Genomic DNA, 17,823 nt, shown 5'->3' with positions numbered 1-17,823 from the left:
AGAAAAATATGCTGAGCTTGAAAACAGTATAAAGGACAGCAGAGAATCTCTTGCTACAGAGATCAAGGGACTAAGGAACAGCCAGGAGGAGCTAAAAAAAGGCTATCAACAAGTTGCAAAATAAAATGGAGACAACTACGGCTCGGATTGAAGAGGCAGAGGAGAGAATAGGTGAACTAGAAGATAAAATTATGGAAAAAGAAGAAGCTGAGAAAAAGAGAGATAAAAAAAATCCAGGAGTATGAGGGGAAAATTAGAGAACCACGTGATGCACTAAAGAGAAATAATCTACGCATAATTGGTATTCCAGAGGAGGAAGAGAGAGGGAAAGGTGCTGAAGGGGTACTTGAAGAAATAATAGCTGAGAACTTCCCTGATCTGGGGAAGGAAAAAGGCATTGAAATCCAAGAGGCACAGAGAACTCCCTTCAGACGTAACTTGAATCGATCTTCTGCACGACATATCATAGTGAAACTGGCAAAATACAAGGATAAAGAGAAAATTCTGAAAGCAGCTAGAGATAAACGTGCTCTAACATATAAAGGGAGACCTATAAGACTCGTGACCGATCTCTCTACTGAAACTTGGCAGGCCAGAAAGGAATGGCAGGAGATCTTCCATGTGATGAACAGAAAAAATATGCAGCCGAGAATCCTTTATCCAGCAAGTCTGTCATTTAGAATAGAAGGAGAGATAAAGGTCTTCCCAAACAAACAAAAACTGAAGGAATTCGTCACTACTAAACCAGACCTACAAGAGATCCTAAGGGGGATCCTGTGAGACAAAGTACCAGAGACATCGCTACAAGCTTGAAAACGACAGACATCAAAATGACTCTAAACCCATATCTTTCAATAATAACACTGAATGTAAATGGACTAAATGCGCCAACCAAAAGACATAGGGTATCAGAATGGATAAAAAAACAAGACCCATCAATTTGCTGTCTACAAGAGACTCATTTTAGACCTGAGGACACCTTCAGATTGAAAGTGAGGGGATGGAGAACTATTTATCATGCCACTGGAAGTCAAAAGAAAGCTGGAGTAGCCATACTTATATCAGACAAACTAGACTTTAAATTAAAGGCTGTAACAAGAGATGAAGAAGGGCATTATATAATAACCACAGGGTCTATCCATCAGGAAGAGCTAACAATTATAAATGTCTATGTGCCGAATACAGGAGCCCCCAAATATATAAAACAATTACTCACAAACATAAGCAACCTTATTGATAAGAATGTGGTAATTGCAGAGGACTTTAACACTCCACTTACAGAAATGGATAGATCATCTAGACACACGGTCAATAAAGAAACAAGGGCCCTGAATGGTACATTGGATCAGATGGACTTGACAGATCTATTTAGAACTCTGCATCCCAAAGCAACAGAATATACTTTCTTCTCGAGTGCACACGGAACATTCTCCAAGATAGATCACACACTGGGTCACAAAACAGCCCTTCATAAGTATACAAGAATTGAAATCATACCATGCATACTTTCAGACCACAATGCTATGAAGCTTGAAATCAACCACAGGAAAAAGTCTGGAAAACCTCCAAAAGCACGGAGGTTAAAGAACACCCTACTAAAGAATGAATGGGTCACCCAGGCAATTAGAGAAGAAATTTAAAAATATATGGAAACAAATGAAAATGAAAATACAACAATCCAAACGCTTTGGGATGCAGCGAAGGCAGTCCTGAGAGGAAAATACATTGCAATCCAGGCCTATCTCAAGAAACAAGAAAAATCCCAAATACAAAATCTAACAGCACACCTAAAGGAAATAGAAGCAGAACAGCAAAGGCAGCCTAAACCCAGCAGAAGAAGAGAAATAATAAAGATCAAAGCAGATATAAACAATAGAGAATCTAAAAACACTGTAGAGCAGATCAACAAAACCAAGAGTTGGTTTTTTGAAAAAATAAACAAAATTGATAAACCTCTAGCCAGGCTTCTCAAAAAGAAAAGGGACATGACCCAAATAGATAAAATCATGAATGAAAATGGAATTATGACAACCAACCCTCAGAGATACAAGCAATTATCAGAGAATACTATGAAAAATTATATGCCAACAACTGAACAACCTGGAAGAAATGGACAAATTCCTAAACACCCACACGCTTCCAAAACTCAATCAGGAGGAAATAGAAAGCTTGAGCAGACCTATAACCAGCGAAGAAATTGAATCAGTCATCAAAAATCTCCCAACAAATAAAAGTCCAGGACCAGATGGCTTCCCAGGGGAGTTCTACCAGACATTTAAAGCAGAGATAATACCTATCCTTCTCAAGCTATTCCAAGAAATAGAAAGGGAAGGAAAACTTCCAGACTCATTCTATGAAGCCAGTATTACTTTGATTCCTAAACCAGACAGAGACCCAGTAAAAAAAGAGAACTACAGGCCAATATCCCTGATGAATATGGATGCATAAATTCTCAATAAGATACTAGCAAATCGAATTCAACAGCATATAAAAAGAATTATTCACCATGATCAATCAAGTGGGATTCATTCCTGGGATGCAGGGCTGGTTCAACATTCGCAAATCAATCAATGTGATACATCACATTAATAAAAGAAAAGATAAGAACCATATGATCCTGTCAATCGATGCAGAAAAGGCCTTTGACAAAATCCAGCACCCTTTCTTAAAAAAACCCTCGAGAAAGTCGGGATAGAAGGAACATACTTAAAGATCATAAAAGCCATTTATGAAAAGCCCACAGCCAACATCATCCTCAATGGGGAAAAACTGAGAGCTTTTCCCTGAGATCAGGAACACGACAGGGATGTCCACTCTCACCGCTGTTGTTTAACATAGGGTTGGAAGTTCTAGCATCAGCAATCAGACAACAAAAGGAAATCAAAGGCATCAAAATTGGCAAAGATGAAGTGAAGCTTTCACTTTTTGCAGATGACATGATATTATACATGGAAAATCCGATAGATTCCACCAAAAGTCTGCTAGAACTGATACATGAATTCAGCAAAGTTGCAGGATACAAAATCAATGTACAGAAATCAGTTGCATTCTTATACACTAATAATGAAGCAATAGAAAGACAAATAAAGAAACTGATCCCATTCACAATTGCACCAAGAAGCATAAAATACCTAGGAATAAATCTAACCAAAGATGTAAAAGATCTGTATGCTGAAAACTATAGAAAGCTCATGAAGGAAATTGAAGAAGATATAAAGAAATGGAAAAATATTCCGTGCTCATGGATTGGAAGAATAAATATTGTCAAAATGTCAATAGTTCAATACACATTCAATGCAATATACACATTCAATGCAATCCCAATCAACATTGCACCAGCATTCTTCTCAAAACTAGAGCAAGCAATCCTAAAATTTGTCTGGAACCAGAAAAGACCGCGAATAGCCAAAGTAATCTTGAAGAAGAAGACCAAAGCAGGAGGCATCACAATCCCAGACTTTAGCCTCTACTACAAAGCTGTCATCATCAAGACAGCATGGTATTGGCACAAAAACAGACACATAGACCAATGGAATAAAATAGAAACCCCAGAACTAGACCCACAAACGTATGGACAACTAATCTTTGACAAAGCAGGAAAGAATATCCTGGAAAAAAGACAGTCTCTTTAACAAATGGTGCTGGGAGAACTGGACAGCAACATGCAGAAGTTTGAAACCAGACCACTTTCTCACACCAATCACAAAAATAAACTCAAAATGGATGAAGGACCTGAATGTGAGACAGGAAACCATCAAAACCCTAGAGGAGAAAGCAGGAAACAACCTCTCTGACCTCAGCCGTAGCAATTTCTTACTTGACACATCCTCAAAGGCAAGGGAATTAAAAGCAAAAATGAACTACTGGGACCTTATGAAGATAAAAAGCTTCTGCACAGCAAAGGAAACAACCAACAAAACTCAAAGGCAACCAACAGAATGGGAAAAGATATTTGCAAATGACATATCGGACAAAGGGCTAGTATCCAAAATGTATAAAGAGCTCACCAAACTCCACACCTGAAAAACAAATAACCCAGTGAAGAAATGGGCAGAAAACATGAATAGACACTTCTCTAAAGAAGACATCAGGATGGCCAACAGGCACATGAAAAGATGCTCAATGTCGCTCCTCATCAGGGAAATACAAATCAAAACCACACTCAGATATCACCTCACACCAGACAGAGTGGCCAAAATGAACAAATCAGGAGACTATAGATGCTGGAGAGGATGTGGAGAAACGGGAACCCTCTTGCACTGTTGGTGGGAATGCAAACTGCTGCAGCCACTCTGGAAAACAGTGTGGAGGTTCCTCAAAAAATTAAAAATAGACCTACCCTATGACCCAGCAATACCACTGCTAGGAATTTACCCAAGGGATACAGGAGTACTGATGCATAGGGGCACTTGTACCCCAATGTTTACAGCGGCACTCTCAACAATAGCCAAATTATGGAAAGAGCCTAAATGTCCATCAACTGATAAGTGGATAAAGAAATTGTGGTTTATATACACAATGGAGTACTACGTGGCAATGAGAAAGAATGAAATACGGCCCTTTGTAGCAACATGGATGGAACTGGGGAGTGTTATGCTAAGTGAAGTAAGCCATACAAAGAAAGACAGATACCATATGGTTTCACTCTTCTGTGGATCCTGAGAAACTTAACAGAAACCCATGGGGGAGGGGAAGGAAAAAAAAAAAGAGGTTAGAGTGGAAGCGAGCCAAAGCATAAGAGACTCTTAAAAACTGAGAACAAACTGAGGGTTGATAGGGGGTGGGAGGGAGGGGAGGGTGGGTGATGGGTATTGAGGAGGGCACCTTTTGGGATGAGCACTGGGTGTTGTATGGAAACCAATTTGACAATAAACTTCATATATTGAAAAATAAAATAAAATAAAATACCAAAAAAAAAAAAAAGTGGTTTGGAAATGTAAAAAAAAAAAAAAAAAAATCAAAAAATCACAAAGGAAGACCACAAGAAAGGAAGAAAGGAATGAAGAAACTATGAAAAAATTTAGAAAACAATGAACAAGATGGCAAGAGAAAGTTCTTATCTATCAATAACAACTTTAAATGTGAATGGACTAAATTCTCCAAATAAAAAAAAAGCACAGAGTGGCTGAATATATTAAAAAAAAAAAAAAGAAAAGACCCAACTATATGCTTCATACAAGAGACTCACTTCAGCTTTGAAGGTACACATAGGTTCAAAGTAAAGGGATGGAAAAAGATATACCATGCAAATGGTAACCAAAAGAGAGCAGGGCTGGCTATGCTCATATATATATGGTTATATCAGACAAATTATACTTTCTTTCTACACTATACTATACTTTCTATACTATACTTTCTCAAAAGAGAAAGAAAGTCATCAAATAATGATAAAGGGTCAATTCAATGTATAACAGTTATAAATATACTAGCACCCACATCAAAACATGTAAATGTATAAAGAAAACATTGACAGATCTGAAGGAGAAAAATATATGGCATACAATAATACTAGGCGACTCCACTCCATAATATATAGATCACACAGAGGGTATGCATAAAGAAACAGCAGAAGTGAACAACACTATAGACCAAATGGACCTAACAGGCATAGATAGAAGTTCCCACCAGCAGCAGAATAGACATTCTTCTCAAGTGCACATGGAACATTTTGCAAGATAGATTCATGTTAGTTCACGACACAAGCTTCAAGAAATTCAAGCAAATAAAAATAATTCCAGGGTTAGACTTAAATGGAAGACCTGAAACTGCAAAATTCCTAGAAGAAAACATAGGGGGAAAGCTCCTTTTTACTGGTCTTGGCAAAGATTTTTTTTTTAATTTTTTTTAACGTTTATTTATTTTTGAGACAGAGAGAGACAGAACATGAACGGGGGAGGGTCAGAGAGAGGGAGACACAGACTCTGAAACAGGCTCCAGGCTCCGAGCTGTCAGCACAGAGCCCGACGTGGGGCTGGAACTCACGGACCGTGAGATCATGACCTGAGCTGAAGTCGGCCGCTCAGCCGACTGAGCCACCCAGGCGCCCTGGCAAAGATTTTTTTTAATATGACACCAAGAGAAGAGCACAGGCAACAAAAGCAAAAGTAAACAAGGGGGACTATGTCTAACTAAAAACAAAAACAAAAACAAAAACAAAATTTCTGTGCAGCAAAGGAAACAATAACCTGAAAAGGCAACCTATGGGATGGCAGAAAATAGTTGCAAACCATATTATCTGATAAGAGGTTAATAGGTAAAATATACAGGAAATCATACAATTCAATAGCAAAGAAGCAAGTAACCCAATTGAAACATAGGCAAAGTACCTGAATAGATATTTTTCCAAAGAAGACATACTAATGGCCAACAGGTAAATGAAAAAAGGCTCAATATCACTAATCTTCAGGGAAAGGCAAATCACAATGAGATGTGATCTTAAACCTGTTAGGATGGCTAGTATCAAAAAACACAATAGATAACAACTGTTGGCAAGTATGTGAAGTAAAGGGAGCTGCGGGGTGCCTGCATGGCTCAGTCGGTTAGGCGTCTGACTTTGGCTCAGGTCATGATCTCACAGTCCTGTGGGTTCGAGCCCCATGTTGGGCTCTGTGCTGACAGCTCAGAGCCTGGAGCTTGCTTCGGATTCTGTGTGTCTCTCTCTCTGACTCTTCCCAGCTCATGCTCTGTCTCGCTCTCTCTCTCTCTCAAAAACAAAAACAAAACAAAAACAAAAACTTAAAAAAAAAGAGAATGGCTGTACACTCTTGGTGGGAATATAAATTGGTACACCCATTAGGGAAAATGCTAGGGAGCTTCCTCAAAACTTTAAAAAAGAGAATTGCTATGTGATCCAGTGATCTCGCTTCTGGGTATATATCCAAAAGAAATAAAAACACTGTTTTGGAAAGATGTCTGAACCCTCATGTTCATTGCAGCATTACTCACAATAGCTAAGGAAACAACCAAAGTGTCAATGCATGAATGTATCTTTGCAAAGTTATATGGAAAAAATATAACATGATCCCTGCTTTAAAAAGAAAGGGATTCGGCCATTTTCACAACATGAATGAACCTGGAGGACAGTATACTAATTGAAATAAGCCAGACACGTGAAAAAATATGACAGTATTCCATTTATATATGGAATCTTAAAAAATCAAACTCATGAAACCAGAGAATAGAACAGTAGTCATCAAGATGGGAGAAGAGGAACATGAGGAAATATTATTCAAAGGGTACAAATATTCAGGGCAGGATGAATAAGGTCTGGACGGCCACGGTACAGCATGGTGACTACAGTTAATGAAACCGTATTGTAGACATGAAATTTGCTGAGAGAGTTGATCTGAAGTGTTCTCACCACACATACATAAAGGATAATTATGTGAGGTGACGGATACGTTAATTAGCTTGACGGTAGTAATGTCACAATGCATACATATATCGAAATATCACATCATACACCTTAAACACATAAAACTTATTTGGCAAGTGTACCTTAGTAAAGCTGGAAACAAAAGGGAATAAAGAAAAGAGAGATAAAGAAAAGAGAATAAAGATAAAACTTACAAGTATCAGTTTTAAGAACCAGTTTTTAACACATACTAAGCAAATTAGTAACTGCTAGTTATCACATCATCACCAGCATCTTATCTATTTGTCTATTTATTTTTATTTTCAAGTTTTTATTTAAATTCCAGTTGGTTAACATACAGTGTAATCTTAGTTGCAAGAGTACACTTCAGTGATTCATCACTTACATATAACACCTAATGCTCATCAAAACAAGTGCCCTCCTTAATGCCCATCACCCATCTAACCCATGCTCCCATTCAACTCCTGTCCAGCAGCCCTCACTTTGTTCTCTATAAGTAAGGAGGCTGTTCCATGGTTTGCCCTCTTTCTTCCATGTGTTCATCTGTTTCTTAAATTCCACATGAGTGAAATCATATGGGATTTGTCTTTGACTTATTTTGCTTAGCATAATACATTCTAATTCCATCCACTTCATTGCAAATGGCAAGATTTCACTTTTCTTGATGGCTGAGTAATATTCCATTGTATCTGTCTGTGCGTATGTGTATGCGTTTGTGTGTATGCACATAGATATACATCCGTATCTTCTTTACCCATTCATGAGTCGATGGACTTGTGGGCTCTTTCTGTAATTTAGCTATTATTCATAATGCTGCTATTAACATTGGGGTGCATGTATCCCTTCAAATCAGTATTTTGTGTCCTTTGGATAAATACCTAGTAGTGCAATTGGTACATCATAGGGTAATTCTATTTTTAACTTTTTGAGGAACCGCCATACTGTTTTTCAGAGTGGCTGTACCAGTTTGCATTCCCACCAACAGGGTAAGTGGGTTTCCCTTTCTCTGCATCCTCACCAATATCTGTTGTTACCTGTGCTGTTAATTTGAGCCATTCTGACAGGTATGTGGTGATACCTAAATGTAGTTTGTTTTGTTTTGTATTGTTTTGTTTTTAAATAGGCTCCACACCCACCATGAAACCCAACATGGAGCTAAAACTCCCCACCCTGAGATCAAGAGCTGAGCTAAGATCAAGAATCAGATTGTTTTGTCTGTGCTATCAGCTAGGGCCTGCTTTAGATCCTATGCCCCCCCTCTCTGCCCCTCCCCCACTTATTCCCTCTCTTTCTCTCTATCTCTCTCAAAAAATGAATAAACTTCGAAGAGTTAAAAGAAAGAAACATTCATTCTAAATCTCAACCATGGATGCTCTGTGATGCACAGGTATACAGCTTCCAAGTGGTCCTTCCCACAACAGCTCTCTTAGACCTTTGTCATTGCTTCAAGTTCAGACCCTTTCCAACTCACCCCCATGGCTTACTTTAATAAAAACCAAAACAATACAAAGAAAAAAAAAGGTATCTCGCCAAAGTTGCCCCAACCTATTTCCACTAAACCTAAAATATATCTGCACCTTCCCTCCTACCCACCTCCTCATTTCCCAACTCAAACCACATTCTCTCCCCTGAGGCTAACCTCTGTATCCAGCTCCTGTTTCCATTCCCCCCTCCATCTGCTAGGCTTTTCTGCACCAAAGTCCTCTAGGTTAAGGTCTAAGAGGTTCACACACCACAAAGAGGCCATTAAAATACCAGAGCTAGGAGGTCCTCAAAGTGGTTTGCTCAGGTCTGGCATTTAACTCATACCTGAGGGAACAGTCAGCATCTTCTTCCCAGACATCAGTCACCTGAGCATCTACAAGTATGGTGGGAGTTCAAATGGCAAAGGAAGAGAGGAGGGAAACAAGCAGAGATCATGTGGTACTTTCAGGGACCTGCAGTATCCAGGTTAGTCGCTGACTAAAGAATGCCAAGTCTTCATCCCCTCGAGCCACTGTGCATCTGTTAAGAAATAAAGATGCCAGAGGGCCTGCCTAGAGACAAGTTCACAATCTGTTGATCCAGCCAACACAAAGAGTTAAGGTTCAAGTGGGGGACTTTCCCATGGCCTCCCACAACACTAAGGCACTTCTCCTTTTACAAGTGAATCAACTGAGTCAATGAGAGCCTCAGTAATTTCCTCAAAGACTCCCAGCCAAGGCACACAAAGTGGAGATTCTACAACACATGGTCATGTCATCATCTGCTAACATCCATATGTTCATGTCCCCTCAAAATCCATATGTTGGAATCCTGATGCCTGATGTGATGGTATTAGCGGGTGGGCCTCTGGAAGTTGATTAGATCATGAGGTCCTCATGAATGGGATTAGTGCTCTTGTAAAAGAGACGCCACAGAGACCCCTTGTTCCTTCTACCAAGTGAGGACACAGCCCTAAGTTGTTTGGCTATGAATCAAGAAGATGGCCCTCATAGGACTCAACCATGCTGGGGCCTTGATCTTAGACTTCCTGGCCCTCAGAGCCCTAAGAAAGAAATTTCTGTGTTTGATTTTGTTAGAGCAGGCCGAATGGACTGAGACACCACCCAAACAAATGTTGACAAGTTTAACTAGATGAGATAAAGAATGTTAATGTGAGTTGAATTACAATAAATATATAGACCTCAATTTCAGTCTTAAAAAATATAAATTATAGTATACATCTCCACAACTGTTGTGAGGACTTGTGGGTTATCAGGAGCCCTTGTCAAAAAAATTTCAATGTCACTGAAAACTCAATGTGAATCTCTTGGCTTATCTTATCTGCATATGACAAGGTCCACAGGAGGGTTCTGATAGAGCCAGTCAGATCACGCCTATAGAACAGAGTGTCCTGAACGTTCAAATAAGACATAATGGGAAGACATAGGAGGCAAGCCAAAGGCTTCATGGCAAAATATACTTACCACTGAACTCATTCTTTCTTAGCAGTGCACCAACAACCCAGCCCACTTAACTAAAGCAGCTCTGGAATCAATCTCTGACGACAGGATCATAGGAAAGTACAACACAAATACCACACAAATGGACAGCAAAATGATCTCGCAGATCTCACAAAGATGCAGTACCTAATGAAGCCTATTAAAGGGACAAAGAATCTGGCAGTTTAGCCACAATAATGACCCAACAGATGCTCAAAGGAGAATGGTAGGAATAAAAAACACCAAGAGAAGCTAGAAGTGTACGTTGTGGGTGGAGGGTTGGTTACTAGCGCAAATAATTTTGGAAAAAAAAAAAAAAGAAAAAAATTTACTATGATCATTCCTCTGACTTTTAATGTCAAGTGAAGACTTGAATATTATTCATCACATATTTTTTGTCACAAAAATTAATCTCTTCCCCCACCCCTAAAATTCTAAAATTGTAAAAAATTCTAAAATTCTAAAAATGAATACTTAGATAAAATTCACTTATTTTAATTTTTTTTTTATTTTAGAGAGAAAGAGATTGCACAAGCAAGGGAGAGGGGAAGAGGGAAAGACAGAGAGAATCTTAAGCAGGCTCCATGTGGAGCCTGAGGCAGGGTTCGATCTCAGAACCCTGGGATCCTGACCTGAGCCAAAATCAGGAGTCAGATGCTCAACTGACTGAGTCACCCAAGCGCCCCTAACTTATTTTTATAATTTGGGCTTTGTTTTTCCCTCACTATTAACTACAAAATTCTGGTCCTTAAGTGGATTTACTTTGGGGGCACCTGGCTGTATCAGTCAGTTAAGTATCGGACTTCGGTTCAGGTCATGATCTCACGGTCCGTTGAGTTCACGCCCTGCATCAGGCTCTGTGCTGACAGCTCGGAGCCTGCAGCCTTCTTTGGATTCCTGTCTCTCTCTTCTCTCTGGTCCTCCCCTGCTCATGCTCCATCTCTGTCTCTCTCTCAAAAATAAACATTATTATTTTTTTAAAAAAAACACTGGATTTACTTTGAGTGGACTTTTCCTAGGACCAACTATTTTCACAGTTTGACAGACTTTTCAAAGGGCAGCTGTGAGGACCATGAGAGGACTCAAAAGCACATCCTTGGAGAAATGACAGAAGGAAATGAACCTTGAGAAGAACACACTGGGGACTATAATAAGCTGTGTTCAAATGCTGAGGGGCTGACATTGTGATTCTATTTCTTCTGAAAAGCCCAAGAATGCAGAACTATAGCCAGGTTAAAAATAATGTAGACATTTCTCCTCAATATAACAGAAAACTTTAACAATTAAGTTGCCCAAAAAGTGGATGCATTGTTTCCATTACTGCAGGTGTCCAAATAGGTTACAGCTAAGGAAGTACAGGTTAGTACAGCACTCCACGCTTCAGAGTCCACAGCTAATCAATGATCTTCCGCTCTCCTACCTTACACCTATTCAGTTCCTTCACCCAAGGTCATTACTCAAGGATCTATTAACTCATTCAAATATTTACTGAGTCCTACTCTGTGGCAGGTACTATTCTAGGAGCTAGAGATATTTCAGTCAACAAAATGGAGAAAACCTTTGCCTCTCTAAAGTTAATTGCATCAGATTTTGAAAGTAACAGACACACAGGAAGGAGGGAATTGGCCTGAGCAAGGGGTCTGGGAGGAGAATGGGTTGGAATTTTACATAGGGTGATCAAGATAGGCTTCCTGAAGGGTGGCATTTGAGAGGACTCATCAACAGGAGATGATTAACGTGAATTCTAGAAACATTACTTGTCATCCCATGGCTAGATAATCAAGTGACCACTAGCCCAATCAATAGACTTCTAGAGTCACTTCCCCCCAGCTGGCCTTATAGCTGTGCACAAGCCAAAAGAAAGCAAGGGCCAGTTAGAGCCCCAAGTCTGGTCCCAAGGCCCCTGGCCCTCCTCACACACCTGGAGACAGGTTTTCCCTGCTTCAGAACAAGGCCTTACCACTAGGTTCAACTGCCATCCACCAGCTCCCAGCCACCTATGGAGCTTCCAGCAATAACAAACTCCCTACAGTCCTCTTTTTCATTGAAATCCCATGTTGCCCAGATTGCCACTATACAGAGTGGCCAGTTGCCACTCTACAGAGTGGGAGGGCTGAAAAGGTTTATTTCAGAGAATTGGCATCCAAGGGCTGCCACAATTGTTGGCATCCCAGGGCACAAGAAGTATTTGGCAAAAAAACAAAAACACACTTAAACATGACTTGGTTCTAATTTCTAGACTCCCAGACATCAAAATACACAAAACTTTAGGAAACTACTTAGTAATCCTCTTATTTTCCTTAGTTTCAAAAAACAACATTCACTTTCCAACACTCTCTGGAAGTTTCAAGCCTAAGAAGGGTTGTCCTTTTGTGGGAACAACTTTCAAACACATGGGAGCCTCACTTAAAGGTTTCCAGTTTGGGATCCAGGGCAGAATTAGAAAGATACTAATGCCACTCCCTTCAGGAAAGTAACCCAGTAGTTGGGGCGCCTGGATAGCTCTGTTGGTTAAGCCAGCCTCTGACTTCAGCTCAGGTCATGACCTCATGGTTCATGGGTTCAAGCCCCCTGTCAGGCTCTGTGCTAACATCTCAGAGCCTGGAGCCTGCTTCAGATGCTGTGTGTCTCTCTCTCCATCTCTGGCCCTCCCCCACTTGCTTTCTCTCTCTTCCTGTCTCTCACTCTCTCTCCCAAAAATGAACATTAAAAAAACAGCTAGCAGGGCAGAGCCTGCTTGGGATTCTCTATCTCCCTCTCTCTCTGCACTAACCCTGCTCACAGGCACACACATGCTCTCTCTCTCTCTCTCTCTCTCAAAACAAATAAAAAAGCCTAAAATAATAATAATAATAATAATATAACCCAGTAGAGTTCATTACTCATCCAGTGAATGAATGGATGTGACAGAATGCCTACCACCTACCCTGGGGAAAGTTATATTAATTTTTCTTTTTAATTTTCTTAAATGTTTATTAATTTTTGAGAGAGAGAGAGAGAGAGAGAGAAACCCAGTGGAGGAGGGGCAGAGAGGGAGAGAGACACACACAGAATCTGAAAGCAGACTCCAGGTTCTGAGCTGTTGGCACAGAGCCCAGCGCAGGGCTGGAAATCAGGAACCACGAGATCATCACCTGAGCCCAAGTCGGAAGCTGAACCCACTGAGCCACCCAGGCGCCCCGGGAAGTTTCCATTCAGGAGTCCACTCCATCCATCCACGCCCATTTCCGCAAGGCCAGAGCCCTTACAACACATACCAACGGGAAGGATGCTATACAAGTGTCCAGGGCCTGTCCTCTGTCTTCCAAAGAGGCTGCCCTGACGATCTCTAGAAAAGAGGGCGCTCTGATCAAAAGCCCCACGGATAAAGGTCATGCCTGCCTACCCTTAGGGCCTGATGACTCCCCAGGTTCCACTTGTAGCACACTTTGTCCCATTGGAAACGTCGTGGCTTTGGGTTCCAAGGTGCCCTGCAGCTGAGTGCAGGCCACCGGGAATGACCTCACCACAGCTACCTACCCTACCTACCAGGAGACAGCTTCACACCCTTCACCCTTCCTGCAGGCACTGTGCTCAGGGTCTCGGACGAGCCAGGGCGCAGGACACAAGCAGAGAACGTTAGCATTTGAGGACGCAGAAACGGCTTTGGGGTTCCCCTACTGGGGGACCACGTTCACGACCTGGGCGCCTGCGACGTTGGCAACTGGCACACGGGGCGACAGGGAGTGTGGACCGCGTGAAATGAGGGCCCTCAGCCGCTTCTTGTGCAATTCAGAGGGGGAACTCTGAGTTCACCCCAAAGTAAAGGTCACTTCAGTCACCAGCTCCCAAGAAGCCTCCCTGCGGAAGGAATGGTGCCATCAACAGCCTGTTCCTCCTTCCAGCCCTGCCTGGGTTTCAGGGGGAGCACAGCACCGGGGCGGGGGGGGTCCTAGGAAGGTCCCGCTGACCCATGCCCCCCGCTGTGCCGCCACACTCACTAAGAGCCCCACATGTCACTCTCCGAAGTCTCTCAGGCTGGATGTGAAATCATAGGGTTCCCCACAGAAAGCATGACTCAGTCCCTAGAGCCTATTTTGCTGGATTCACCGCTTCAGGGGACACTCACGTCTCCAAACCTACCTCTGCTCTCAGGACATGCACACTACGTGCAAATGCTTTCCCTGCCTCTCGACAGGCAGCAGTGGGAAAGCCAGCGGTGCAGCACACTCACGTGGAGCCCGACTGTCTGGCTTCATGCCTCGAGTCCTCCCGTTTCACAGCAGTGACCCCAGGCACACATTCTTTCACATCTTCCATTGGAAATACTAATGGGGATGAGAGTCCTTGCCGAGGTACTCTGTGTCAACAGCCAAGATCTCTACAGTGCTCAGAACAGTGCCTGGGAACAGGCTAAGCGCTCTACCAAGGTGGGATAAGACCAATGAAAACAAAAACGCATAGGCAGTCCTCTCGTGGCCAGCACCTAAGGGAACTGCTGGGGATGGTGAGGCAGGGGAGGTATCCCGTCCTTCCCCAGACAGTGTCCGGCTCCCCCTCCCTACTCGGGACTTCCCGCTGGTAAAAAGAAAACCTCCCTGCCTGATTCTGGGTGGTGCCGGCTAGGAACAGAGTGCCAGAACAGAGTGCTGCAGGGAGGGCCACAATGGAAGAACCACCTTATCCCAGGGGGTGCAGGATCCACTGCTCCACAAGTACCATGAAACCAGTGCAAGCAGGACAAAGAAACAAAGGCCACAAACCAGGCCAGGGTGCAGTGGACTGTGAGAGGCTGCCAAAGATCTCCCTGGATACTTTGATGTTCTTCAGGTCAAGAGACTCTGCCTCCTCACATAAATGGCAACCGGGACAGCATGTTTATGGAGGCAGTTCAAGACTTGAAAAGCATCAAAGGTACTCTGACAACAACCAATTTTAGATGAAATTCAGGGCAACTAATTTAAGAAGAAAATGTCTCAGATATCTAGCTCATGTATCAAATTCCATGCGATGGGTTGTGCAAAATATAATAATAATGGTAATAATGAAAATAATGATATTAAAGATAATAATAATCTCCTTAATTCCTGACAGAGACAACTCACCCCCTGGGGACAAAATAGATGCTTAGGAGCCTCAGCTGCTGAAAGTGGCCTACACCACACCATCTTACTGAAAACATAAAGTACCAGTCAGATTGATATGTAAGTTTGGGAAAGCCTCAGTTCTTAGACTTTTGCTTTCAGTAAGGTCACGGTGCTGCCTTCAGGATGTTTTCAGCCTTTGAGACAGGATTGGAAAACTCTGTTGAAATGAGAAATTCCAATGCAAGAAAACAGTGTCTTTGGAAAGAACTGGGTACCTAACGCGGTCAGGACTCCATACAGGACATGGCACCACAGACACTTAACAGACGCACAAACACAAACCCCAACAACCTGACAGAGGTAGAACCCATGCAATGAAAGAGCGTTTGCTCAAGACCTCATTTCCCAAGGAGGCTGAGAGACGAGCACTGCCTGCTCAAGTACACATGCACTGGCTTCTAGGGACCTGGTGGGCTCTGAGTCACTTCTCCCTCTTACTGCCTGGTGAGTCCCGGAGGAGATGTGATTCCTAAGGTCTGAAACTCTTGACACACGGAACGAATGCAAGACAGGAGGTGCTCTACGGAACCATGAAGCGCCACGCCCCACGGATAGGAAGAACAAAACCCACCAGTCTGCCTTGGACAAGGAGCTTTTCCATCCACCTTCCTCGCCAGAGTGCGAAGAAGACGTTCCCACCCAACGTGTCCCAAACAGATGACTTTGGACTCCATCCACAACACCCAGTGCTCTTCAGCACACATCTCCAAGTAGGAAAGAGTCTGGACCACCCTCTAAAACACAGAAGCGCCACTTATTCCTGGCTCCCTGGCTCCCAGTTCATTGATGGAATGCCCATTGCCTTCAGAAATGAAGAGCTCAACAGGGAGTTGCACTTGCCCTAATCCAGACTCCTACCCCCTAGTCCCATTGACTCCCAGGATAGAGGACCCCCTTTCGCCACAAGCGGGGTGAGATCTCCCCCTCCCCATCAGAGGGTGCAACTCTGCCACCAGGGGCGCGGCGGGGCTGGGCGGGGCAGGGCAGCGGGTGTGGAGGGGGGAGGCAAGAGGCCTGTGTTCACCTGCTGCTTCCACTCTCAACCCCTTCAACACAGTCCCTGGCTGGCCTCCAGCAACTCAGGCCCACCACCCTGACTCTCCCTGGAATGTTTCTCTGGAATCTGAGGTCCCTGTGCTTCATTTTCACAGGCAGGAATGTTTCCTCCTGCTCTTGGCTGCGACGTCCCTGGCCCTGCCTTGACGTTTTCCCACAACCGCAGGTCTGCGTGTTCGCACCTCCACCCTCCAACCCGCTGCACACAGCTGGCCTGACTCTGCGCCTGCGCAGCTCCTGGACCACCCCCCCCCTCCCCCCCCCAGCCTAACCCCCCACTGGATCTGGGGCCCTCCTCCTGGAGGGAAAGGGCAGGGTGGGATGGCTACAATGCATAAAGGTCACTCCTGAGTCCTCCACACCACCAGAGAAAGGAGAGCAACAAGAACCCCTGAGCACGAGGGAGGGGAGGTGGGGTAGGGCAGGCGGGGTCGGGTGGGAATGGAAGGGGAAGACCGAGAGGGGCAGGCGGAAACCCTGATGGGACCTTGTTACCAGGATCCCTACATACTCAGCCCTGGGACTTATGAAGGTACTGGACGGAGGCTGTGGTTCTCAGCCCCTGGACCTTTAGGGTTCTCACAGATGGTCTTCTGGGGCATCTGGGCATCGCACCGCGCTCAGCCCCTGGCAGTGGTTGCGCTCCAGGAGCCTATCCAAGAGGTGCCCCCGTGTAGCGCGGCCCCCACCTCAGCCCCTACCTCCAGGAGCAGCCCGAGCAGCAGGGCCGCCACCCTCCGGGGCTGGCGGCTCATGGCTCCGAGTCCTCTCTGGGTGTGTCCCGCTACCAGGTCGCAGGCGCCAGTCAGCAGCACGTCCCCGTGAGACGGTCAAGAGGGCAGGGAGGGCGTTAGTTCCCAGCAGGCCCGGGGTAGGGGGAGGTGGGGTCTCCGTGCTGTTTGAGGTCGCAGAACCGGTACGCGGAGCACTTACAGCTCAGCCCTCTCTGCGCTCCGCCCCCGGCCTGGAAGCAACCGCGCCCGCGTGCGCGCGCGCGTGCGCGCGCGCGAGCACGCTCCTGGCACGCCCTCTTTGGCGCGCACTCGTAGGCACAGGGATCCAAGCACAGGCAGGGGACACAGCTTTAGCCTGGAGACTGCATCAGGTTCTGTGTCTCCCTCTCTCTCTGCCCTGTCTGTTCTGTCTGTCTCTCTCGCGTTCTGTCTCTCTCAAAAATAAATAAACATTAAGAAAAATTAAAAACAAAAAAGGTGAAACTTTGCGATGCTTTCCTCCTAGCCTGGTATCTCTGCTGTGTGTCCTCTACCTGGTTCTAGATGATGGCTGGTTGCTTCCAGGAATT

General features: G+C 43.9%; 1 protein-coding gene across 2 annotated transcripts in view; it reads right to left on the bottom strand.

Moving 5' to 3' along the window:
- The window catches only part of VOPP1 (VOPP1 WW domain binding protein), a 109,748-nt gene extending 92,244 nt beyond the window's left edge, over nucleotides 1-17,504 (bottom strand). For both annotated transcript variants that reach the window (XR_008296925.1, XM_027046065.2), the window contains exon 1: nucleotides 17,222-17,504. Coding sequence is in view for 1 of the 2 variants with exons in the window: in XM_027046065.2 (XP_026901866.1) it covers nucleotides 17,222-17,275 (54 nt within the window). In the remaining variant the exon portion in view is untranslated. The remainder of the gene's footprint in view (nucleotides 1-17,221) is intronic.
- Between the last annotated feature and the right edge of the window lie 319 nt (nucleotides 17,505-17,823).

The sequence above is a fragment of the Acinonyx jubatus genome, chromosome A2, assembly GCF_027475565.1.
Source record: "Acinonyx jubatus isolate Ajub_Pintada_27869175 chromosome A2, VMU_Ajub_asm_v1.0, whole genome shotgun sequence".
NCBI classification, from domain to species: domain Eukaryota; kingdom Metazoa; phylum Chordata; class Mammalia; order Carnivora; family Felidae; genus Acinonyx; species Acinonyx jubatus.
The sequence above is the reverse complement of the archived record's forward strand: the minus strand, read 5'-3'. Positions and strand labels throughout refer to the sequence as shown.